General features: G+C 33.4%; 1 protein-coding gene across 3 annotated transcripts; it reads left to right on the top strand.

Moving 5' to 3' along the window:
- Positions 1 to 918: 918 nt before the first annotated feature.
- On the top strand, positions 919 to 26,921 carry Jwa (PRA1 family protein Jwa). Of its 3 annotated transcripts, none has more exons than XM_071585406.1 (4): positions 919 to 1,253; positions 3,849 to 4,066; positions 9,185 to 9,298; positions 26,523 to 26,921. In XM_071585406.1, exons 1-4 carry the CDS (start codon positions 1,078 to 1,080, stop codon positions 26,543 to 26,545), a joined length of 531 nt encoding a protein of 176 aa, XP_071441507.1. In that variant the 5' UTR covers positions 919 to 1,077; the 3' UTR covers positions 26,546 to 26,921. The 3 variants fall into 3 exon arrangements, with proteins under 3 accessions (XP_071441507.1, XP_071441499.1, XP_071441490.1); XM_071585398.1 differs by lacking the exon at positions 26,523 to 26,921 and adding an exon at positions 16,217 to 17,245; XM_071585389.1 differs by lacking the exon at positions 26,523 to 26,921 and adding an exon at positions 12,575 to 12,708.
- The last annotated feature ends 390 nt before the right edge of the window (positions 26,922 to 27,311 follow it).

The following is a 27,311-nucleotide window of genomic DNA, read 5'->3' as shown; positions in this document are numbered from 1 at the left end:
AAGAATCACCCTAATACGGCAGCTGTTACGCGCGCTGAAAATTAAAGATGATACCGCTGTGTCGCATTTACGCAACATTTTGAAGAGTCGGCAAAAACAAATGTATCTTGACAGTTTCTCGAAAAATTAGGCATGCATCACAAATAATAAACTAATTATTTTAGCTCGTTTTTCACACAAATCTAATTCGTATTCTAGGTTGGCTCATTCCGCGATAGAGGAAGAGATGAAGACTACAATTCTCTGTTACATTGTATTTTGTAAAGCGTCACCCTAATAAGACTGGCTATGGGCGCTAAAAATTTACGTAATGATAATGATATGTCACATTTCCAAAAACATTGAAGAGCCGGCAAAAACAAATGTATCTCAGCAGGTTTCTTATGAAAATGAATTAGGAATATATCATGAATAATAAACTAATTATTTCGATTTTTTGTTTTCTAAGAATGGAATTTGCATCCACGGTGGTTTAATTCCGCGGTAGAAGAAAAAGGTGGACGCGAAGCACAATCCTAAATGATGTCTATATAATATCTTTGAACAAACTTTGCACAAAAGTTATTTCATTTCGAAATGGAACGCATTAAAATATTTTACACTACTTTATATGGAAAAAAAATGTTTCTCTAAACCAGTGTTTCGTTGAACGAGAAAGATCGGGGAACGGATTATGCTCGTACGACAAGGTTACACTTTAATCATAATTAGTTGAAAAAATGAAAAGTATATGGAAGATGGTATCCAAAATATGAAGATGGAAGACGAGCATTTAACAATAAATGAATAATTAAGAAGTAAACCACGGTGTAGTAATTCGACCCTAGCTCTACTTATCAATCAAGATTGAAACAACGGCCCAGTTTCAATGTAAAACAACGCCCTCTTCGAGCGGGTTTTCCAAAGAAAACAGAGTTAAAGGCTGATGACGGGAGTGGGCGATCCTTGCTCTGGGCTATCTAGGAGCTTAGCTGACGACTCTCTTGTGTAAATGTTTTGGAAGTTGTCTTCTGCAATTTGTCAACTCAATATTTGATTGTGGGATAGAGACACATTCTGTGTATTTACGCAACGAACATGGAAGTGGAAATTTCACCCTTGAGGAGTCTTCACGACTTCATATTGGATTCGGCAAGATTCCAAATCCCCAATGTGAAAGATATGGAAAAATGGGGAAATAGGGTTGTACAGAACCTCTTGTATTACCAGACTAATTATTTTTTAATGTCAGTCGTTATCTTCCTTTTGGTTGGGTAAGGAATATTTTATTTAGTATCCATTATTACTTTTAGCTGTAAAGTTTTTGCATTTAATATTTATCATTTGATGACTCATCTGCCAAATAGTCATCTTTATAAATGCCGTCCACGTCTGAAAGGTTACCTGCATGAATTCGTAGTGATATAAGTTGTGGTTCTAATCTTGGTTTTGAAAAAATGATAATAATATCCCGGTCATTACACGCAAGTAGGTCCTTTCCAGTGAAAGTACACGAAATGTCAATGCTTCTTCATTGCATAAGAAAATATGTATGGACCTTGATTAATTTTATATGAAAATAATTGCAAAATATTTCAATTTTATTTCATTTTCAGTGTAATTTAAGTCTGAAAGAGTTTGTTATCTTTTAATGTGATGTACACTATATTCAATTTTGTATTTTACTCTTTAAGTATTTGTAAAGCTGCTTTCAGACTTGGACATACAAAACCAATATTTCCCCGACGGGTGTTGCAAAACAAAAAAAAAGCCTCAGTCTATATGATACGTATGTGCGTGTACATTTCCATGCCATTTTACTCTTACTTAAATGATGAAGGGCTTTTTTCAACAGAAATGTTGACTAGATCTTTCTTCCAGTTTTCTAAAATCTGGCTCACAGTTTTTAGATCAGTGAATGACCTGTATTCTTGTTTGACCTTAATTACTTGATTTTGTTACATTGTTTTCTATCAACTATCCTCTCTTTGTCTGTCGCTGTGGAATATATAGGCATAGGACATGTTTAGCTTGGTGGATGCCTCTCTTTTAGGTATGGAGTCAAATATTTACCTAGGTGTGGATATTGTGTTGTTGCATGATAATTTTTCCTTTTTCAAGTGAAGACGGATTCGCACTATTATATTTAATTGACCAGCATTTGGAGTGTCATTTAGAATTAACTTATGCTAAGCCATGGGTGTGTCAGCCAAGTGAGTAGAGTGCTGAGCTGGGTGTCATTATGGCTGATGCATCTGGGAATCTTCATCGTCACTCAAGCTGCATTATTGTGTAGGGTATTTGGATACCAGATATTATTGGGATACCACGATTGGAAGAGGGAAAGGAATTGGCCACCCTGCAACACCGTTTGAATTTCACATTCTGTGAGCTTATTGTTTGATGAGCTTCCCTCTCACATGCAAAACCAGGCTTGGGTTTAATACTGTAGTATTTTAGGATTAGTGCAGGGGTTTATGTCATACTACCACAAAAAGAGATCCAGTCCTTATGTTTCTTTCCTTAGTTAAAAGTTGCTTGGTGAACAATTCTTTTGCTTAAGACTGTCCAGTGGATGCCAGATTCCGTTCCTTTTTTCATAATTTGATGATTCCATTGCTAGTTATAAAGACAGCAGCCAACAGCTTTGGATGGGAAGGTAAAAGGAGGTTAGTAATTTAAATTTATTTAAAATTTTTTCAAATATTCAAAATCCTCTTAACAAATGACTTTAACTGTTGGTTGCTTCCCCTAATTAATCCGTATTTATCTATGTATTCAAATGAAATAAGTAACTTGGTAATTCCACACATACTTTATTTAGAACACGACCTATGTTTTGGCGTTGGATGCATCAGGTATTTTATATCACCTGGTGATGATGTCCAGGATTGAAACCTATGTTGTGCTCTAAATGAAGTGTGTGTGGAATTAAAAAGTTACTTTTTTCAATTTGTTGTGTACATTCCATACAGTTACCCTGGAGACAAAAAATTCCACAGTTATCAACTTGAAGGTTGGTTTGTTAAGTAAGGGAAGAGCTCACCTAATACTAAGCCCATCAACGTGTGAAATCCACACATCAGGGCAGGGGCTAGTTCCTTTCCCTGAGCTGCCTATGATTTCCCAGGAAGTTCTGGTACCCAAAAAACACACAGCTTGGGTGAATCTAAGGCTAGCTTCTTTATATGTACTATGAATCTCAAAACTTTTAATATGCGATAAAAATTATCGAGTGACAGTAGAAGTAACCAGAATCTTCTCAAGAGATTCCTATTTGTCATTCCTGTTAGTTGGTACTACTGAAGGAATGTTATGGGTGTTAAATGGCAGAGGGAGAACATTTCTCTCCCTTTCTTAGAAGATGATTTAATGATTGTGATTTCAGCACTAGAACAATGAATTCACATACATCCAAATCCTTTATCTATGATGTGAAACTGAATCAGAGAAGTCAGAAAATGATTTTTCTAATGACATAAATATCATTTGAGCTCAATTAAACCAGATTTTCTGATATCAGCTGCATTATTGCAATGACAGTTTTAGAGTTAAATTGAATTTTGAAATGGGAGGGACCCATGTGGCACATTTTAATGGAATTATAGGAACTAGAAAAAAGTGCTAACAAAATTTTGCTGCAAAGGGACTGAAAAAATTTTCCTTGGGAGTATTATTTAATAATTTTTCAATTGCTCGTATATGGAAGGAAGCAGAAATGTAACTATACAAAGTTGAGACAGAGTGGTCTTCTATGGAGTTCATGCTAAAGAAAGTATTTTTTCATTATCTTCTCATCATAGAAATGTGATTACTTATTTTGATTGTTTGCCAACATTGTGCTAATTTTGCTGATTTTAACTTCACAGGATTATTCATCCAGTTAAAATGCTGTCTGGAATGTTGGCAATTGGCGTGGCTTTTGGGTTGTTCTACTACTTCACCAATACTAAGAGAACTGCCACAAGATTCAAGAAAGACCATCCTTTCATTAGTTTGCTGCTCATAATTTTGGGAGGATACTTCATTGTGTACATGCTTGGCTCAGTGGTTGTCTTCCTTTTTGGCATTTTGCTGCCATTTGCAGGTACAATGAATTCTATCAACTAATTAGTGGAGAACATTTTTATTTGTTTGCCATTGAGCAGTTGCTAATTAACTCTCAGTATCAGCCAAAACCACAGTGGTCTTTAATGAGTTATTAGCATTCGTCAGGGTCTTAAGTGCCTGATGTGACAATTAATATTTGGAATTGAACAAATATTATTAGACAAACGACATTCTAGATTATTGGATGTATCCACTAAATTAATCTCTTAGATACCCTGGTTCTTTGAAGTTATGTATACAGGGATTCTATTTATTCTAGTGTCACATTTAATTACTTAGTTAATTATAAAATAAATGTTGCCATAACTTTGAGGAACAAAAATTGACGGGTTACAAATTACTTTATTTTGAGGATGTGGTGCTCCACAAGAACATTTTAATGGGAAGTCCAGGGTTTGGAAGCTGTCGTCACAATGATAGGTTTCGTTATAAAAAGGTATATTTTACTAACCGCTATTTTCACCTGTCTTCTAATCTTGTACTTATGATGTCATAATATTTCCACCGTTAAATTTACAGATTTAAAATACATCTATTCAAAACAAGTGTGATGTACATATTGTAGGCTCTATTAAAACATATCTTATTATTCTACTGGTTTAGGTAGGTTTTGGATGAACACAAGCTACTAAATGATAAAGCAAAAATTCCCATGCACAAACATGTACAATATGTACATTAAAAAGAAAGGAAAATAATAAACATGTACTTAAATAAGGAAGGAATGAAGTTTTCAGGTTGAAGGTAAAAGGAAGTTGCTAGGAGAGATGTGAAGGGATGTCACAGTTGTAATGTGCAGGGAATGGTGGCTCTTTGTTATTAGTGCATTTGGTGAAGACTTGGCAGTTCAAAAGCCCTTAGCAGCCAAGTATGTGCCAACCCCCAGGTTCTTACCTCAATGCTTCTGCTGGTTCTGGGAGGATTTTTATTACCATTATTTAAGAATTGATTGCTGGAAGTGATATGCTTTGGAATGGGATGATTGTGGAATGCAGGAGATATTGTGGAGTGTTGGTGATTAATGATATAAATGGATAGGGTGTTGTTCAAATGCCAACGCAGTAAGAGAGGAGAGGTGGTTTATGACTATGGCCTGTGGCACAAATGGCCATTGAGGTTAGTTTGAAAGACTGGAGTGGAAAAGAGGACAGCATTTACACCTTTGGCTGTTGCAAGGTGATGGTTATAGTAGGGAATGTTGCAGGGGGTAATTGGGGGTCTTGTTGATTTTACCATGTCACGCAAATTTGGTGGACTTTTGAAAGAAATGGAGGCGAATGTTGGTTGTTGGAGGGATATGGATTCAAGATACTGTCTCGGGCGGTACTTGGTGGAAGTCTTTCATACTATGCACAAATGAAGGAAGACTAACTGGGTGAATTCCACTGGAATTTTTATTTTTCATGACCATGGTTTTGTCAGAAGGCAACATCATCAGGCCATGCCTTACAGTGAAACACCGTGAAAAATAAAAATTCTAGTGGAATCTGCCAAGTAAGACTTCTTCATTTTTGCCGAATATGGAGTCATTAATTAAAATAATGGGATGAAATTCCTATGGGATCTGTTGAATTTTGTATCAAAAAAGTTTGTGGTGATAAGATCGAGAATATCAGGGTGGTGTGTTGTGGTGTGAGGAATGTATCTGGCAGTGGCGGATAGGATTTTACTATGATTTGCTAGGGTACCCATGTTTGCTAAGTGAGTGATAGAGACCTGTGTTCTTCTATAGAGGGGATACATATGCAATAATATGAGGTGGCTGCAAATAAAGAGGGAAAATGGTATGAAATATTTATTCCGGGATTGGTGAAAGCTATGTAAATGGCAGTATTGTTGGTGGTTGGTTTAGTTTTTACTGGAAGTTAATATATTATTTTGGAGTCAGATATCAATGTAAAAGAAAGCAAGAAAGAAAAGAAGTGAAAAATATTGGCTAGAAAAATTAGGATTTACAATGGAAGAGGTTAGATTTTCATGACTATGGTGTCAAAGAAGGAAGATGGTTAATTTAGCGGGCCCAAGTGAGAGGTATAAGATTTTTGTTTTGGTTGAAAGTATTTTCGAGGTGGCCGATGAATAGGCTGGCATAAGAGGGGTGTGCCCATGCCATCTTCCATGGTGGTGACTATTATCTGAAGGAAAAATTTGTCATTGGAGGTGAAGGTGTTTGAATTCAATAGTTTCAGGATCTACTTATTGGAAATTCATGATCCCTGAATAAATATTATTTGTATTTTCTTTGCAAAGACTTATTTCACTACTAGCAGTTTCAACACATAGGCAAATACTTGTGTGTATTTTTAGCCATGGTACCTGTAGAAATTCACAGTGTAAGAGTCTGCCTTGGTAGTTGCTTCATTGGTAAGGCACTTGGCCAAAAATTTAGGGATCTGGGTTCAAACTTCCATTTAGGGGAATGATTTTTGTACCATGAAATATTATATTTGTCTGGAAATCAGAGGTGACTCTACTAAAGTTATTGTTGCGGTATTTACTAAAGCTTGAATTTGTATTCAGCAAACATCTTTTTGTGGAGAGCAATTATCTTTGCGATGCAATGATTTCAAAGTGTAAAAATCATTGCCATTGACCAGGATTTGTAGAGATTATCTTTTAGTTGAGCTAAATTGGTCTGCAATATTGTATTCATCTAAAAGTTGCAATTAGTAGGTTAACGCATTGGTATTCTTATTCATAATGGAATTTAATTTGCCAAGCTCTTCAACTGTCGCCCAGTTTTATTAATAGATACCATACTTCATATTCCCATTTTACTTCTTTTATACTCCTGTATTCTTGTGTCTCCCGGTGCCATAATCACCAATCCAGACTTAATATCTGCACTTAGTGTAGGCTATGCTCAGATTACCTGATGGTCTCCCAACTAAGGTAGATGATAACAGTGTAAAATGAAATTCTGAATATACTGGCATATAACATAAGCGATTCACTTTGAATCTGATAAAATCTACTGGTATAAGGAATATTTTACAAATATAAATGATACCCATTTTGTGCATGTTTGAATCTGAATTCATTCTGTGTGTGAAATGAATCATATGTGTCTTGTCATAATATATGGCCTTAAATTGGTTTCAAAAAGTGCCCTTATCATGATTTTAATCATAAATTGTAATTTTTTTAAATTGCCATGATATGAAAAAGTAGAAAATGAGCACTTTGAGCCTGATTAGTAAATGAACTTTAAATACCTCACTTAAATAACATCAGCTTCTAGTTTCAACTTTCAATATGTATAATGCTGCTTGTGTGATTTTAATGGGGATGGATATGGACAGAAGTTAGTGTTCGCAACACAAGGAAGTGTTCCTGTAACTTTATCTTTCAGTTAAAGGAAATAAATTATGAATTTTGTAAATTCTTTAAGATACACTTGTCAAAGTAAGAATGGAACCAAGAATTCATAGATTGCTACTGGTCTAGAAAATATCTTTTAGTGCCAATCACAAAGCAAAACTTATTAATGCAATCTTAACGTTCAAAATAGTTGTGCTGTGAAACCTTGCATGAATGCTTTTTGAATGTGTTTATATAGTATCCCAGCCCGACTGATCAACTCAAGGGCTAGTTTAATAATGGAGAGTAAGGCTCTGTGAGCCTTAAATAGCATATAAAATGCATACATCATGGTAGGGGGATTTTTTGCCACAAATATCTTGTGCCTGAAAAATTTAGGTGTGTAGAGGTGTGACACACAATCTAAGATGACAGAAACATACGTTTGGCATTGCTGGTAGATTATAGAAACCATTACTTTTGGCTGTCCAAATATCTCAAAAATCTCTCTCATAGTTCCAAGTTTACCTAAAACCTTTTTTTCATTATTGGTTACCTTGTCATCAAAATGAAAATTTTGTAAAATAAAATGAAAGTATATACAAGTTATTAGCCATCAAAAAATTCAACACCAGCACCATCATTAGACCAAAAATCATTTTTTTCTTAATTTGTTATTACAAATGAAATCAGCCATATAAATTAATCCAAAGAAAGTTTTAAGTTAACACAAATCAGGCAATTTACTATCGCCCTCTCTTTCATATCCATCTTTTTGATAAACAATAATATTTTAGTTTTTTAAGAAATAATAGCTTGAAATTAATTTGTAAAAAAACATTTCCAACACTCCAGCCCTGTCTCAGTGGCGTGTTCTTGGAGAAAAATAATACCTTGATGGCTTATGTTATGTGAATAATTATTCTGCTCTACCCTGCATCCACCAGAACATACCAAGATAATGCTCTGTGTGATCGCTTGCTCTGTTCTTTTAAATTGACTTGCCAAGAATAAATGCCCTGTAAAATGAAACCAAGTCTTTGATGGAAAGAATGCACTGGCATTACACATTTGCTGAGGAAAAAGATAAATTTTTTGGACTTCTGCTGACCTTATGTGTCATACATACGTACATAAACGATTGAGAGAAAGGTAGATAATGAATGAGCAGCGAAACAATGAGATCAAAGTACCTAATTCTGATGAGCCAAACCAGTCACTTTAATGAAAATTCAGCACTCGTTCACCCTCCCAGAGTTGCCAATATTATATGGAAACATTTGAAATACACAGCTCAACATTTTTCTGTCGTAAAATGCAGATAAAAAATGTTTTTGTTTCTGTTCTTCTGTCTGTTGCCAGAACTGTAGGTGACTAGGCATTATTTTATCAAATAGTCATTTTATTGGAAGGGATAAAACTGTGAATGCTTTCATGATTTTACAATAAAAATACTTAGAAAAAGAATTTTACATCCGCATAATGAATTGGTGTTAAATTTCAAATGAAATGGCTTTTCCAAGAAACTGTACTAGCTGAATTCAACTGGATATTTTTATCTAAAATTTCTTGTATAAAAATGAATATGGTTTATTAGTAGGTGTTATGCATCTAGAGGTAGTGAAGGTACTAAAATTAATTTAGCCCAGCTATCAATGTATATAAGGTTCTGTCATGAGTTCTGTATGAATATTAATTTTTTAAATGGGTGATAGAAACTATAATTTATTTGTCCTTGTAGATAGTTTGTATTAATGCCATTATTCAATGTTATTTCTTATTCTATGACTTCCAGTGACCTTCATCCATGCATCTATGAGGCTGAGGAACATAAAAAATAAGTTGGTGAACCGAATTGAAGGTATTGGATTGAAGAAAACTCCTATGGGACTCTTCCTTGAAGAATTGGGTATGGAACATAGTCAGTTAATGGGATAAAACACAAGAATTATTGTTGCTTTTCACCTTGCAAGTGAGATCAAAGTAAATTGTAAATCATTATGGAGTAATCTCTCTTGAGTATACTAGTAAACTAACAAATGATATCTCTCAGCATTCAATTTTTTAATGTCAAATAAGAATTCATTCATTAGTGCAAAGCTATAAAGCATAGGCTAATATTGTGATAATGCTTCAATCCTCATCAGCATGAGAAGTTATAGAAAATGCAGTTTCATCTAGTCTATATACAAATTCACCTTAATGAAGTTATTGTTTTATAAATTTTATGGTACAGATAATGATTTGATGCATTTAATTCGGTTTTGTTGTATATTAAGCTTTCCTCTACTGTGCATTACAAGTTACCTTTTTATGATGTTGTCATTCTTCTTATTCCTCTTTTTTATGAAGTGAATGCTGTCTTTCATATTTGTGTAAGTGTTAACATGTGAGTTGTATTATATTTTTTCCTTAATAATGTTGTAAAATGTCAGGCTTAAATTTATGTAATCAAAATGACAATATATTTTGACATATATTAACACAATTCAATGTTTAATTAAATGGTTTTACTTTCAGTAAGATTGTTTGACGGAATAATAATCACTTCCATTGCTCAACAAAATGTGGTATTCACTTTCTAAAGGTTAAAAGAGAAAAATATGCAAGAATTATTTTCACTATAGTTAATAGTGCGATAGTTGGAAAAGTATAAGAGGGATATTTTCCTCATTGTCCCTTTGAGATTGGACTTCTTACATAAATAACTTACTAAATGTCTTGCCTGTGACCATATTAGTGTCCTCATGAATTTAAACAGATTTTTTAACCATATACAGGAAAAACCATCCCTTATTGTAATGCAATTCAAATGAAATATTCAGAGTTCAATTTAGATTCAAGATTGAAAGAGTGATCTCTTTCTGCTGATTTGTGACACTGAATGCCATGAAGATAGGCTACGTGCATATTTAATGAGATAGGCCAGGCATATTTTTAATTTGCACTGCTGCATTCAGGTAATCAGTAATGGCATTACTGCATTAATACATTGGCCATTTTATGTTACCTTGGTAGGTTTAAGGCCTGAAAAGTACTCATGCATCCAAAAGATATGATACTCTGTGTTAATTATGGGATTGGATTCTGTTCCAACAGTCATGGTAGGTTCCTTAATATCCCATGCTTGGTGTGACACATTGCAGCATCTAGTGACCCTCGAAGGAACATCATTCATGGTACCGTATTGCATCTAGTTGTAGGAAAAGGTCTAACAACATCTGAGAGTTGGCAAAAATGTCGGTAATTGTTTTATCTAAACTCATTTTACATGGTAAGCTTGGCAATTAAGTGATTGTATATTTTTTTGAAATAATGATTAGGTTTTGATAGGGTGTCTTTCTACCTGAAATACTGATGTCTGAGATCTTTGTAACTTTGAATTAGAGGAATATATTCTTGCTTTGTGCGGTAAGTCCACATGGAAAGAAAAAAATCTAGTTTTCCTGAATTGACAACTGTTTCAGCCACTAGGTGCCTATGATAACACAGGAGTTGAAACCTATTTCTTTAAGAAAGCACAGTACAATACAAGTCACAATAAATTGTAGAAAAATAATTTTGGAAATCCATTGAAAATGTATTGCTATAAATAGCGTTTGTTGTTTTATTCAGATTGTAGTTTCCACTTTCATACCATTCCATGCTGCCCAATATTCCTCCATATTCCCTCTCAACAGCTAATGAACAGTGGCGCCAAAAAAAAATCAAACACCAAGTGTGACACATCTTCCTCTTATGAACACTAAGTGGATCAGCCTGCATTAGGTTATTCCATTTTCTCATTCAAATATATTTCACCTGTTTTAAATTTTTATCCAATTATACTGAGTAGGATTCACATATACTAATTCAGAATTTAGGTAGCAGTGGCAGTCAACAGTGTTAGAGTATATGATGCAACAGCTTAGCATTTCCTGTTTTCAAATTTTCCTGCACCAAGTTTCTATGCAGTACTGTTCTGAAATAATCACACCAATGAAGAAATTTGTAGCAGCTGCATTGAGAAATGCTCAAACAGTCTCCCCCAAGCTCACTATAAAACATGTCTTAGTGCCAAATACTCTGGTTTGCCACTACTCTGTAATTTTTTGTACTAATCTTTTTGTACCTCCTAAAGAGGTCAATCATTAAGGATTTGAGATTTACTCCCAGTTGAAATCCCTCATCAATTTTACATCAAAACAGTGTTTTAGAGTGTGTAATTCACAAAGAGAATAAAACGTGAGTAGAAATAATAGATTCATTCGATCTTGTGCAAAGGAGCTATTTTTCATTATTACATTTTCATGTAAGCAGGTGTATACCTGTCCAAATCATTGATGGGGTGCTTGGCAAATTTGGGTTTTTTTAGATGATCTCCTATACTTCCTTATGGAAATATTTCCTTGAACTTTGAAATCATTGAGCAAGTGGCCACTAAAAATTGTTATTATAAATAATTACACATCATGCTTTGGTGATGGCTTAGTACTTCGGCCACTAACCTCGTATTATTCCCATAAAAATAAATTTTAATATGAATTTCCTGAAAAAATGTTATTGAAAGTTTGAGCTTTTAATAAAGCTGGTATATGTTGAAAAGTAGTACTTCCATTTAATTTTACCTAATGCTTCAATCAGCATTTTAAAAAAAGTCCCGTCTGCAAACACAATTGGTTAATAACACTGCTATTACACGTCTACTGATGACTTAAGTTAGACAAATTATGCATTTTCTGACTTTTCAATCAAAAAGATTGCACTATCCATCATCAAGCCAAATCAATGTTTTCAGAATTTTATGCAACCCTTGTAAGAAGGATTTTAAATTTTGTCATTAACACTTTCCATGGCAATTTTGTTGATGTCTTGAGTTTCTTGGGCATCATTTTGTGAGTATATTTTAAATGTGATGAAAGGATAAAGCAAGTCAGTTTTACATAATTTAACATGCCAACCATGGTTTGAACACAAGGTGTCATTACTAAGTTTTCAGAAATGTGAACCAAGGGTTTTAAAAAAAGGTATTGTGATTGCTCGTCGAAAGCTCAAGACCACTCTGCCAAGAAGATGCTTTGACCATAATAAATTTTATTCTTAACTGCAGTATAATTAATTATAATTTATTGGATTGACTGAAATTGAGGAATGTGATGGGCTCTTGAGTGCATCCATTGTAAAAGTTGATATGCATATTTTTCAGTGAAAAATTTTACTGATACGAGAAGCACAGTTATAAGAATATATATATACATTCACGGAAGGCATATATATAGCAACTATGGAATAAATGATTGTGGTTTGTGCTTGGCTATCATTTGAAATCTTATTTGGATTGAGCTCACAACTGGTAAGGAAACAGTTTTGCATGTAATCAATGACAGAAATTATGGAATATATTATGTGAATCCTAGCTAGATCATTATATTTTTGGCCATGTTTTGTAAATAAATCCATAGGCTCATATAATACCTAAATGTGATTTTATAGACTTACAGAATTTTGCCCCTTTATGATCATTATAGCCCAAGTAAGAAATGATCAACTTAGGAGAAATTCTCAAAGCTTCTGTTATTGTAGCTGTTTACACTTAAGTAATTAAGAAACCATAATATATGAGTACATCTTTTAAAGAGTTGAGAATGCTGCATTGTTTAATTGTCATTGAGCCATAGTCATTCATGGAATTAACTTGGTAATTAACACCTGCCAGTAGGTTGGTTATCCCCGCCTAAGTTTTGGGTTTTTCATAAATGCTGATGATTTCACCCATTTGAGAATATAAACCTATTTACGAGGGCTGTCCAGAAAACAACTTCCGTTTTTGTGTAGTTTTAGAATTAGTGGAGGGAGCTGAATGGTCTCTGTATTGACGCATACAGTATCAGTATGTCTCAAGCTTCAGTGGTTGGAAGGCCGTGCCGATTACATTTGTTTACAATAGCAACAGTACAATTGAAATTCCTACCAAATGTGAGGTTCATTCAGTGATAAGGTTTTAACTGATAAAAAACTTCAAAGCTGCTGACATTCATTGGGATATTTGTGCTCTGTACTGACCAATTGTGATGAGTGACAAGAGTTGTGTGTCAGTGTTGTCATTCTTTTAAGGGTGATCATAAATGTCAATGATAATAACAGAAGTGGCCGCCTGTCTGTGGCGAACAATGAACTGCACCTGAAAATTGATGGGAAGTTCGTGAAAACTGACATTTTACGATATCTGAAGTCTTTAGAAAGTTTCCACAGATTTCTATGACTCTGTTGTATGGAAATACACCTGAAAAGTTAAGCTACTACATGTTTTGCGCTCATTTCAATGAGGAACTTCAAGATGCCATCATCGGTTGGCTACAATCTCGTTAGCAGAATTTCATGCGGAAGGAATTTTCAAAATGAGTTCAGAGATATGAAAAATATTTAAATCTGATTGGCGAATATGTATAAAATAGTAGAGATATGTAGTTTTGAGGTGAAAATAATGAATTTTTTGTATCTGTTCGAGTGTATTTATATAGAATAATGGAGGTAACTTTCTGAGCAGCACTCGTATAACTATGCTCCCATTTGGTGCACGTTTGTCAGAGTTTTGTCAATAAAATTTGGAATTTTGTATTTGAAAATAAGGAATCACATTAATAGCAGAATAAAATATTTACTATTCATTTTTTATGTCAAAACCATTCTGATGTTTTATTTGCTATTGTTGTGAAAACGATTTTTAATGCCTTCACATAAGTACACAGTAGTTTTAATTTCCCAAGGACCCACAATGATTTTTTTATTTGCATTTTTATTTCATATACTGTAATTTGTGCATGAATCTGCTTCTGTTTATGTATTAACCATGAAAACTCTCTCTATAGCTTAATTATTACTACTGCATTTTCTTTCACATATTACATAGTTTAAGTTTCTCTTTTAGGAGAGGCATGTATATACTGCTCCCACTTAACAGTTAAATCACTTGTGGGCCGAAGGTCACCAGTATGTCTATCCTTGAAATGTGGGGTTTGTACTTGAGGGTGATGACTTGTATGAAGGGTGGATGACTTAATCTGTGAAGTTGCTTGCTTTAGAATTTCCAGGAATTCAGCACAAATAAATTTGCCTTGACATACTTATAGATTTCACGTTCACCAAAAGAACTTCAAATTTCAATTATATAATTGTAAATTCTATTTGTGAAATGCGATCGATACCTCATGTGTTAAACTTTCATTTATGATATGGAATGTTAAAATGAATGTAATTTGTGATGGACTGCATTTAATCATTGAATACGAATTACTAAAGGCATGTGAAGCTTCATTGTATTCATTTTTAAAGTGAATCAATCAAAATTTTGATGAATCAAATTTTGCCGAAAAAGATTTGTTGGTTAAAATTGAAAAATTGATTTTAGCATCTAAAATTTCTTAAATGCTCAACTCCTATGCAAGAAAAATTGGTGATTTCATTGGTGTTTGCAAATAATATCAAGCACAGAAAATTGAGATACATATTTACAAGCAACACATTTTTGAAAGTGTAGGTATTGTAAATGTCTATAAAATATTAGTTCAAAATATCATGTTTAGTGAATTCACCATCCTGCCTCTTGCCTGCTAGAATACATTTACTTCATAGGTACTCAAAAAATGCTGATGATAGTAAGAGTTGGCAAATTATGTAGTTCAGAAAATAAATTCTATTTTTTAGGTGAAGTCTTCCATTATATTTTGCTATGAATGGGTACAATTGAAGCATGGTGAGATAAATTTGCAATTATAAATAGTTGCTATTTAGTTGAAAATTTATCGACAGTATAATTTCACTGCATGCTCCTTTGCATACAGAATGTACAAGTTTTCTGCTTGATATTTCAGTGAGTTTTTCACACATTTTTTTAAAACTATTACCATTATTTATTAACTACGATTGAATGGAAAATGAAACTACAGTCAATCTTAAATTTATGAAGTAAGTAGTATAAAACAAGGGATCAGGCTCTTTGTGAAGACCTTAGTTAAAAGACCATGTATAAAATATTGTATGATAAATGCAGGCATTCTAAATTCATTCTTTGCATACTGTTGTGTGTGTATTAGAAAATTTTATTTTGTTCACGTGAATCCAAGCAATGGGGATACTATTTTATGAAAATCTGACTAGGAGAGGTCGATGTATAATAAATTACAAAAGAAAATTTAATAGCCATAAAATTTTAGCAAACAATTCTGTACTTCAAAATGGTCTCGCGTGGGATAGATTGTCATGTGAGTTCCATCACTGGCAAAATGCTGGTATTTTTCATTAAGCATATTATCATTTTGGCCTTTGAAAAAATAGGGTGAGGTCTAATGTGCTATTTTATAATGCCTGAGGAGCTTGACTCCATAATAGCTGTTCTGCTTGGAATCTCTAGTTAGCAAATGATATGAGCTGAATACAAATGTGCACCAATGGAAAGATAGTTTATTTATCTCAGTTTATTTATTATTCAATATTTGGGAAGCATTTCTAATTTGATTCATGATGTGATGTTTTGGGAAAAAACCTCGTTTTGCACATCCATGCCCATTACTTTTTGCCTTAATTGAAGAAACTTTAATCTGGGAATACATATAAGCCTATTAATTTTCACCTTTTTTCTTATCCCCACAATTAACTTTCAGTTTCTGTCATTCAGTTTTATTTCTATTAAAAAATCTTAGTATCGGTGATAACTAATGATAATCTTGCATTGCTATTATTTAATTTCATAATTAGTGGTTGTGATTGCTTACTGAATTTTTGTTTCTTATTAATTTTGTGATTTTTGTCTCTGCTTTATCCTTTTATTTTTCTTATTTTATCCTAACAGACTGTTGGTTTAGCTTAACAACAGAGAAGTATCAAAGTACTAAAACTCCTGGCTTTGGCAATCCTGGGAAGCATAACCAATGAAACATCATTTGGATGAGTCTTTACTTGCTGTGATTTGGACCTTTGATCTCAATGAATAAACCAAATACAGAGCCTCCTAAAGGCCACATAAGAGTGAGTTCAGTTATTGAAGGAAACTAAATTTGTTTTCATTTATACTATCTACTTCTGAATTGTTTGTATGCATTGATTATTAAAATTACAATGAAGTCACTAAACAGCATACTTGTTTGTAAAAACTAACTAAGAAAAGGAGACAGTTTGTCTTCCAACCATGTACAGTTAAATAACATGCTGCACTAGTCGTGAAAGTAATTTGTAATTTTAGTGAATAATCTGGTCTAAAAAGTGGTTTGTTTTTATTTTTGAAAGAGATTGTACTCAATATAACTGATCTAAGCCAATATGTATATCATAGCCCCTACAATAAGTTAAAAGCAGTTTTTACTTTTTAGTTGGTTGTGCTTTTTACAAATAATATTATAAACATTTTACAAAATCTTGTTTGTTGGTTAAAGATCTTAAATAAGTTACTGAAAGAATTGTATAATAATATTCACCAACTAATCCTCTCTTGGATAATTCCACATTATTAAACGTATTAGTTTGTGTACAGTAATTTTATATAATTAACCTTTGTATGATCCAAGAATTTAAGATATTCTCATGTTTTACCAGTATTATTGGGAATGATAGTAGCTTTCTATGTAATAATTGGCCATTTGCTAGTTTTATGATTTGAATTTTTTAACGTTAATCATAAACATGTGAAATTTTGATTTGTAAAATTGAAAATTGTCCAGTTCTCTTAAGTCTCCAATCAGATTAAAAATTTGCAATTGGTGAAAAATTGAATTTTAAATTGTTGCCTGTCCTTAGTTTCTAGGAGTCATGGTAAAATATTGTTTTATTATCAATGAAAAATAAATGCTATATTTACCAGTGTTAAAGATGCTCTAAGATAATGGATACATCTCAGCATATTCAAATAATTAAATATATCAAAATGTTTCATGGGTGAATGCTCTGAATTTTTTCTTTAATAATACTGAAACATAGTATGAATTCACTTCCACTGCCAACTGGTTTGGGTTAGCATATGCCTACATGAATCTCATGGATTTGCCATAATTTTACATGATGAAAATAATATCCATGATGCTGAAAAGTAATTTGCGTGTATTTTATATCCATTAGTATTTGCAATTATTTTAAGAATCTGAAACATCATTCGTACTCTCCGTCACTGTTTGTGGTCATGAACAGGTGCATAAACCTGAGTTTCAAGTCCAAAATTTGATTGCAGAGATAAGTTGTATCAGACACTAATGGTAATAATACATTTGGTGTTGTGAAAGTAAAAGTAGGCAAAGTATTACAAATACTGATATGTAAGATTTTTATCTAAGCCATAATTTTGTAATGTTGTTAATTTATTTCCAATAGATAGAAATTATTTTCTGAAACTTTTCCATGTTCATCCATTTGAGAAGAAGTCAGCATATGGTCACAGATGTATGAGAAATACTATGATATTCATAATTAATTGTGAATTGGAGCTTAAGTATCATCCCCTTCCTCATATTTAAAAACTTGGTTGAATACTATGTACATAGGAATATTATTAGACAAAAATCAAACTTAGTATAAAACAATATTAGAAATGAATTTAAGTAGAAACATTGTAGTTTCACAATTTTTAATAGCATTTGACCTCGTCAAATGAATGATGGTGTGCCATTCGTGACTTTCCTGATAGTCAGCATGTTGGTGGTGCCATTTTCTAATGCACCAATGCGATTTTTTTTTAGTTTGCCCCACCACCCTGAACTCAGTGAGGTATTTTTAGTAATACACCCAAATTGATTTTGCAATTTAAGGTGGTCTGTGGAAGTTGCTATTGTGCAAATTCAGTTACACCGTTATGTTATTTTTTCTCATTTAAAAGTTAGATCAATTCAATTTATCAAATTTTTCAATGTTAATCCACAGTTGAAGAAGATAGTGTTTCCCTGAACATGACAAACTGTGTTGTATTTTTAGCAAAATTCAATCAATATAGGGACTTGCTTTTAACAGATTTGGCTTTTTCGTTTCATTTTTTTAAATATTTATATTATTTTTTTCTAAAATAACTTAACTTCATATATTTCTTTTTGCTATTAAAAATTTCAGTTAAAGATAGCCAAGGACAGAAATGTACCATTTTCCAGTGCAAAAAAATGAATAGCAATTGATAAAAACCCCAAAATTTAAAATAATCCTGTAAGAGTACTTCTTAAAAATTATAATCTCCTCTTATTATTTTCATTCCCTTGACCACAATACATTTTTGGATGATTAAAAGAAAATAATTTCTTTGGAATGAGTGGTTAGGTGATGAATTGAGGAGTAAAATTGGATAGGAGGGAAGATGTGTTTAGAGAGGGGCCAAGCCATCAAGAATAAAAGATAAACAGGAAGAGGTGACAGAGAAGGATGGAACGTCAAATGGGAATCCCTCTCAAGCTCCACCCACTGTGTTCACAGGATTTTTTTGAACGAGAAAGTCCCAACCATCATCCCAATATATCATACAGCAAAAGTTTCAACTAAAAAATTTGAAATTGTTTAATAATGTGATTCAACAATAAGCCGCAGATTCTTTTAAAATAATCTTTGATACTGTTAAATGTTGACTATTAAATAAGGGCAAAATTAACATAATTAAAATAATAATAATAAACTCCTTTGCAAACATTTAAGAACAAAAAATGTACCTTTGTCATGTGGACTATCTAATATGAAAGCTTAAAGTTGAAATGAGGCAAATGGTTTTAATGTAGGTTTCATAGTTTTATAAATAATTTTGTCATGCACCAAAATTTACTAGGGACAACCTGTGATTAATGCGTGTGCCTTGTGCTTGATAAGAATTAAATGCTAAACACATGAAAAGAGAGGTTTCTTTAATGAAAATATGAGTTAACATAAGTAACATGATGTTGGACACTTCTTAGTAAGGAATGCAAGTAAAGTAGATCATTTTTCTGAGCAATTGGGAAATCATATACATTTAATAAATAAACCATAGAGGGCTTCAGTCAAATAGTTAACTGATACACTTTTGTCTGCGAAACTAGGATACGTAACATATTTTCAACACGTCACTAAGCTGGTCCCATGCATTCATGCATAAAAATGCTTATATTTTGTCCGGTGGGCCCTTAAGGTATCATTTGGTAATTACCATTAAGTTCATTGAGGACTCTGAAATCTACTCGGTAAAAATGGTTTTAGTTCCTGTGTTTAATATATCAGGAAAATATATATTGTGGAATTTCATGCGCCCAATACTTTTCTTAAACAATCATGCATCAAAATTATCCAGAGGTTTATATCCTGACATATTGAATTTTGTACACAATCGAATTAATTTCTAAGCATGAATGGACATACCAAAAATATTGTGAAATACTAAATCTTATTTTAATGAACCTGCTTAAACTGGAATTTCGTGCATGCTGTCTTCCATTGAACTAACTGCAAGTAAGCACCACAGAATCTTACACATTTATTTTTCTTAACTTCTTTGTATACATTTGTCAATATGTTCTGATTTTTTTAACCCTCGTTCAATATTTTAACACAGTGAATGACTTGGCTATTGCAGGTAAATTTAAGTTGGATTATTGCACCAATTGTTTTGAATGTGTTGTAGTTGTAGAATAACCTTTTCCATAGAAATGCACGGAAGCTCAGGGACATCATCCAACGTTATGTTATATTATAGAGGAAATGATGATTTTCATGGGAATTAGCTGAAATGTTTTCCCTGGCATTTCCCTCATCTTGTATTATGTTGTTTTTTTGCCATGTACGAGGGTCATCCGGAAAGTAGTACCCGTTCGTGAAATAAAGACACAAAAGTAAATATTAACAAACATAAAAAATTTTATTTGAAAGAGGATACTTTAAACTACTTCTCAACATAATCTCCAAGCAAATTAAGGCATTTGTCATAACGTGTGACAAGTTTCTGTATTCCTGCTGCATAGTCCTTCGCCGCCAGCTCATTGAGATACGCGAGGGACCCATCTTGCACAAATTTTTGCATAATGCAGATGGTGTTTAACAATTTCATGAACAATTGTTCGAGAAACATTGGGAAAATGCTCACAGATGTCATCAATTGTGACGCGCCGATCGTTCCTCACGAATTCGTCAACTGAGCTCACCAGTTGGTCTGTAATGACAGACGGTCTCTCCGAACGCTCATCGTCGTGTGTGTTCCCCCTCCCCATGTTGAAGTTGCGACACCACCGCCGAACAGACGACTCGTCCATTACATTGTCTCCATACACCTCCTTTAATTGGCGATGAATATCACATGGGCGAACGTTTCTTGCATTGAGGAATTTAATCACTGCCCTCACTTCACAACTGGCGGCGTTCTCAATTTTTTTAAACATTGTAAACAATCACAGAAACAACACAGGCAATGCTAGCGTCACGCAACTTGGCTCAGAGAAGGCAGACAAGCCACTGAAGCTATCTGACCTCGTCCAGCGGCTACTCGCGTCGTCAGCACTTCATGCGGCACGAACGGGTACTACTTTCCGGATGACCCTCGTAGCATCCCATAAACCCAGCTTCTTGTTACTCCACAATTTTGAAACACCTTGAAGGCATTACAAAAGAGTTCTATCTAATCTAGTATACTTTTGAAAATCCACCCTTGACTTAGGGTTTTTAAGATACTTGGGCACAAATAATAATATGAAAATTACTGTGCATTTAAAGAAGAACCTGTATTAGTTTGCAGTGATTAGATTGAATAACATTTGGGTGAAATATCAGCAGTGTGTTGAAGGTTATAATTTAAAAAAATCTTTATAAAGAAAGGTAAATGGGAGAATCGAATATGCATATGGTACACCAAAGGAGGATGGAAAGATCAGACTTGAAACTCAAAACAATATTTTGCAAATCAGTAAGTTTAGGAGCTAGTTTTTTTTCTAATCTATGGATTTTAAGTTTCATCCCTTCTTCAAACATGTATTTTCTGTCAATATATGTTAGGCTTATCTCATTGAGTTTACAGTGCAAAATGACCTCTTTAATGGTGTAATATCACCAGTCAAATCATTATTTTCTTGTTGAATTGTATAAATGAAATTTCAAATGAACAAATGGTGCGCTGTATTATGCTTACAGATAATTTAGGTTGAGAAAAATACTTCAGCAGAAACTCACTGCTCAAACATATCCCTCCTTTGGGAAAAGGATAATGTATGGCTTGGTCCGCAAAGTAATTCCTATATAAATGTTGTGCAGGTATTTAAATGCAGTCGCCTTAAGGGCTTTCCTAAATGCCCTTATGGCAACTAAAAGGAACTGGCTCAAATGTGTTTTCATATGCGTCAATGCTTAATTCAATGTGTGTAGGGTGAAGTTTGGGAGTGAAAATATGACTTAAATGAAACTTCAGGAGCATTGGTGAACTACTCTATTAATTCACATTACACATTGATACATCCCTAGAAGTAATGATACCAGTTAAAGCAATTTCAGCTGTAAAAAATTATGAAGTCATTTTCTTTGTTGCAATAACTTCATTATGATACAATAAATCATAAGTGTAGTGTTTGCAGTGAAAGACCATCTGCTTTGTTTATTCCTTCTACCTTTGATACGAGGGTTGCTATTTATATTTTCAGCCTTGACAACACAAAGTGCATTAGGTGCCATCTGACATTTCCATCTGAAAGTTTGATCCTTTTAACACTAACTCTCTTCAGAACATTTTGTCGTGTGATCATAACTTGTGTTGTTTACAGTGACTCGAACATTTTGTCTCAGTGAAGAAATGGACTTAACTCGTGAACAATTTTGTGCGATGATTTTTTATGACTTTTGACATGGATTATCAAGACAGGAGTGCACCGATCGACGTACTTCCACTTTTGGCGATGAAGCCCCATCCTTTGCCGCTGTGAAACGCTGGCATAACAAATTCCATCATGGCTACCGTTCGCTCAGTGACGAAAGTCGAGAAGGTCAGCTAAAATCAGTTGTTGTGCCAGAAAACATTGATTCTGTGCAAGAACTAGGAAAGGAAGATCGTCAAGTGACTTATCATGAGATTGAGGCACCCTCGTATGACGAGCATCAATAAGATATTGCTCAAAAAGATGCTCATCAATTGGTGCAAAGAAATGCTCAATAAATACAATCACGGTGCATCAAAAGCTGTGCATAATATCTACACAGGTGACGAATCTTGGATCTATGCATATGAGGCTGAAACAAAACAGCAATCCACTGTATCGGACTTCCAAGGCGAGACAAATCCGACATAAGTGATTCGTGCACGAAGCGCATCAAAATAGAAATTGGTTCAAGCGCATGCAAAAGTGTATTGATTATCATGGAGAATACTTCGAAAAACAATAAAACCATTTTCAACAATAAATTACTGTCTTTTCATTATTAGGCTGAAAATATAAATAGCAACCCTCGTGTCAACTTAAGGTATTCGGTCCATGCACGTAGTGAGATACCAAAAAAAAGTGATGAAAATGCTTATATTTTTATTTGCACTAGCAAATTTAACATGCTAGGTCTGCCACTAAAAATAAACTTGTAAAATGACCATTTTTGAATCATTAACTTTCATAATTTCTCCTTAAGCCCAATACTGTGTACAACCCAACAAAGTTACAGAAGTTTTTGATTTGATATGCACATTATTATCGTAAAACAAAATTCTTGCTAAGATATGATTAATTTGCTTTTGTAAATGAACATTAAAATTTAGATAAATAATTGTTATAATATTTTTATGCTGACAGAAAAGTTATATTAAATACATTTGCATTATATGCGGTATTTAATTCTAATTTCATAATGCACATATTATTTTTTATTATTATTGGTATTATACTGGTTAAGGTAGGTTTTGGGTGGATGCATATACAACAATGTATTTCCTTGCCCCTCCTAAGAAAACACAGTTTGACAATACAATAAGCCCCTTTTCAATACCACTTTACTTCCTCCCTCCCTGGATTCTGTCCAATATGCCTATCCTATTTCTACCCCATCCTTGTGTAAGGTTCTCCCCTCTATCACAGTCCTCAACATGCCATTGCCATTCAAAACACTGCATCCATCCTTTTCCTGCCTCCATTGGATTTCTCCCAAAACTTCCTACTCCTCCATCATGACAAGCACTTATTCATTTGTTTTTTTCTATCCATTTCACCCTTTTATACCCATATCCTTACCCACGTTTCAAAAGCCATTCTTCTTTGCCTAGCAAATTTTTCTCCCTAAGTCCCTACCGCCTAGACCATGTTGCCCCCAAAGACTCCCATGATAGATAAACTGTTCCGACTGCTCAAGTTAATGAGCTCCATTTTCAATGCTTGAGTTACCCTTTGTCTTTCTTGAAAACTGGGTAACCTATGTTTTATTTTCATTTATTCTCATCCTATACCTATCGCACTGACTTTCAAATGCACTCAGCAGAGTTAGCAACCCCTTTGCTGACTGACAAACTAATGCTTAATCATCAGCAAACCTGATTTTATGAATTCCCAACCGATTTTCTTTCCTACCTCCAGTTCTTCCTATACCTCTTTCACCATTTCATCCACATATACATTGAACAGCAAGGGTGATAATGGACACCGCTGCCTGACCCCTTTTCCTAAAACTTCCCATCCCAACTCTCCATCTGCCACTGGCACCTGGTCAGTCTGTGACTTGTACAGGTTGCAGATTAGTCTCCTATTCCTCCAGTCTACTTATATTTTCTGCAATACATTCATTAATTCCACCCAATTCACTCTATGAAATGCTTTCTCAAAATGTACAAAATGGACAAATGCATCCTAATTGTATTCTTATAATCTTGTATGTTCCTCTATTAATGACCTCATTACTGCTGAGGCATCATGCTTGCCTCTCCCCTTCTTGAACACAAAAGATCATCCCCTAAGTAATCCTTTGCTGTGTTCTCCATCCTGTTATTGATAATCCTGAATACCATGTTAGCTGTCCATGAAATTAAACATTTTATTTTGTAGTCCTCATGTTTGGCTTCCTTTCCCTTTTTTGGGATGGGTGGTGACATTGATCGGACAAAATATTTTAGTTAAATAATTCCCTCAAAAATCCTATGAATTAAGTTGTCTCAGGTGTAACTTTATGGGATTTGCATAAAATATTGAAATGAAATGAATAACTTTTACTTATTTCATTTCAATATGCTATGAATTAGTCCATAAAACTTTCATATTTTCTTTAAACCCTAAGTAGTTCCACAGGAATGTTATCTTTGCCCATGGCCTTACATTTCTCTTAATCCCCTTTGTATCTCACCTTCAAATATGCCTGGACCTGATACGTCTTCATCTACAACATATTTTCTTTCTATGCCCAAGATTGCTGGTCAAATGCCTTTACCACATAGTTCCCCTATAATATCCCTAGTTAAATTAATAATTTTCCTGACTTATCTTTGATTGCTTACATTGCTTTCCTCTTTTATTTCCTGGCAGTGCTTTTACCTTCCTGTACAGTGCACCAATTTTACCTTTTCTTTTTAACTTTCCACATTCTTGTATTCTGTTACTACCATGCTTTTTTGCACTATTAGTTTCCCGCCTCAATTTATTATACAGCTCTTAATACTTCCTTCTACCTAACTCAGCAATTACATTCTTCCATTTCCTTCTCTAAATTGTCTAAGCTTCATCTGTAATCCATGGTTTTCTTGTCCCTTTCCTATACAGCTTTCCATATCCCCCATTTGATAAGTTCTCATTTGTCTTCTATTGTACCCATATTCCTTCCTCATTCATAATTTTCTCTGCTGCCTTGTGATACTCCTTTCTTATCATTTCAGAGTATGTAATATGAAGTTAGAAAACTTGATTTCAAATCAGTTTCAATCATAATTTCCTTATAGCACACCAGAAAAGAAAAAGATTTTTTTAGGATGTTCCATAATGTTACACTTACACCCTGCTTCAATAATGCCACCTCAATTGGGGCATTGTGATGTAGGTAACACAGGCAAAGATTAATTATTAACATCTACATAAATTAGTTAGGGGGACATTTTCACTTTGTTATTTATATGCATTGAGGAAAATAAAATTTCCTAATTTAATTCTTTTATGAATCAACCCTAAATGAAATTCTGATTTATTTTCCAAGATTCATCATCAAAATAATGATTTTATTCAATATTTTGTCCAAATATTTAATTGAGTAAATTTATATACAATTATTTTTGGTACTAAACATATTCACACTTAGAGGAATTTAAATTGCAATAAAACATGCAATTGAGGGGCATTTCCCATGTTTTCATCATGCATAGAATTTTAATGTGCTTGGTATTTAAATTTGAAGACATTAAATCTAAATCAGAAACCAGTGAAATATAATCAAGCATGCGCCTATAAAGCAGAAATCAGGGCAAGAAGTGGGGATCTACTTCCTGTCACAAGATTTTCTGTCAAAACGGTTAATTCTTCCAGCCGCAAAAGACTGCATTTACATTCTTAGTACCTAATCCTTTTCAGGTTAATTTCAGGGTGTATGATAGCATCCTTAATATAGTCACAACAATTTTTTATTTTTTGAGATATTGTGTATATATACAGAACTTTACATATTTGGCATGCTCAAACTTGAATTTTATTGTTAAAATCTGAAATACACATCGCCAATTTATCCCATTGTGGAAGTTATAGGGTGTCATGCTGTTATAAAATGAAAATATGTATGTTTGTGGCAGTTTTATTTTAAATTTATTTGTATCAAAGAACCTAATCTAATTAACCATATCTTATTGCTGCTATATTTTTCTGTATTAATTATTCAAACTGACAGTTGCTTGGAAGTTGAGTTAATGATGGTTAACTTACAGATTTGCTTTGAATTTATTTATGTTGGGAAAATTTACTTCTTCAAATTAATATTTAATTATTAACTCAAGAAAAAGTTTTGCATCATTGTGATGGGCCTTCAATCTCTCACTAACTTTTTGCCACCTGTCAACTCCCTTCATGTGGTGATAATGCTGTGGGGAGATATGATATTTGCATATTGCTTCTATTTAAATAATGTGAATTTTCTTTTGGTTAAAGTTTTCAGTTATGTAAAAATTCATTAGATATGGTGTAAAAGAATTGACTGCCTCTCAATAAAATGCATTTTAACTCTTACCGAGTATTTTTCCCCTACAGGACATTGGGATGTTCAGTATTGAGGTAGTTAAATTTGGCCATACAGATCCAGTTTAAAGCATGGCATGGCAACTGAAAATTACTTACTCTGTAATTCATAAATAACATAATAGCTGGAGGTTTTTCTCAAAATATTCTCTTTTTATATTCAGTGACCAAGTGATTTTATATTGCTTGGCATATTCATATATTTTGTATAAAAATAATTTTGAGTGGTGTGTTACATGTAATTCTTTGTTTTTATATATTACCATGGTGTGTCATGGCTGATATAAGCCACTTCAAATTTGTGAACTGTGTGTGTCATACATGACTTTTTTTTATATATTATAGAGGCTTATAATTTCACTGTACATAAATATTGCTGTGAGAGTTAAATTTGAGTGGATTGCTTAAAAGAGAAAATACTAAAACAATAATATATATGTTCCTATCTTAATAGAAACTTATATTTATTTTAATTACCTTCCATTTCACCTTAATTGCAAAACTTTTGTAAAGGAACACTAATACCACCTTATGCTCAGAATAAGAGAAAGTAACCATCTGCACTCTTTGGTATTATATTTTGTAAGTTTATAATTTTTGTGGTGCTGCTACTAACTTACAAAAACATGTTTAGTTACTAACTTTTAACTTTGAAAGTGTGCATCACCTTTTTCTATTAATTTATCAAATTTAATTGGAAGGATTGTCTGAAAAGTTTCCAACCTCAGCATGAAAATGGCAGTACTCTTCGACAAAAGTTGGGGAATGTTTTTGCGCATTTGTTGACAGGTACCAAAATTT

The sequence above is a fragment of the Hetaerina americana genome, unplaced genomic scaffold (assembly GCF_022747635.1).
Source record: "Hetaerina americana unplaced genomic scaffold, ioHetAmer1.1.p SCAF_1, whole genome shotgun sequence".
Taxonomy (NCBI): domain Eukaryota; kingdom Metazoa; phylum Arthropoda; class Insecta; order Odonata; family Calopterygidae; genus Hetaerina; species Hetaerina americana.
Note: the sequence above shows the minus strand (reverse complement) of the source record. Positions and strands in the feature narration are given on the sequence as shown.

Coding starts and splice junctions, on each gene's coding strand:
- Jwa (XM_071585389.1), top strand. CDS start 1,078: ATGGAAGTGGAAATTTCACCCTTGAGGAGTCTTCACGACTTCATATTG. Junction 1,254..3,848: donor GTTATCTTCCTTTTGGTTGG/GTAAGGAATATT, acceptor TTAACTTCACAG/GATTATTCATCCAGTTAAAA. Junction 4,067..9,184: donor CATTTTGCTGCCATTTGCAG/GTACAATGAATT, acceptor TATGACTTCCAG/TGACCTTCATCCATGCATCT.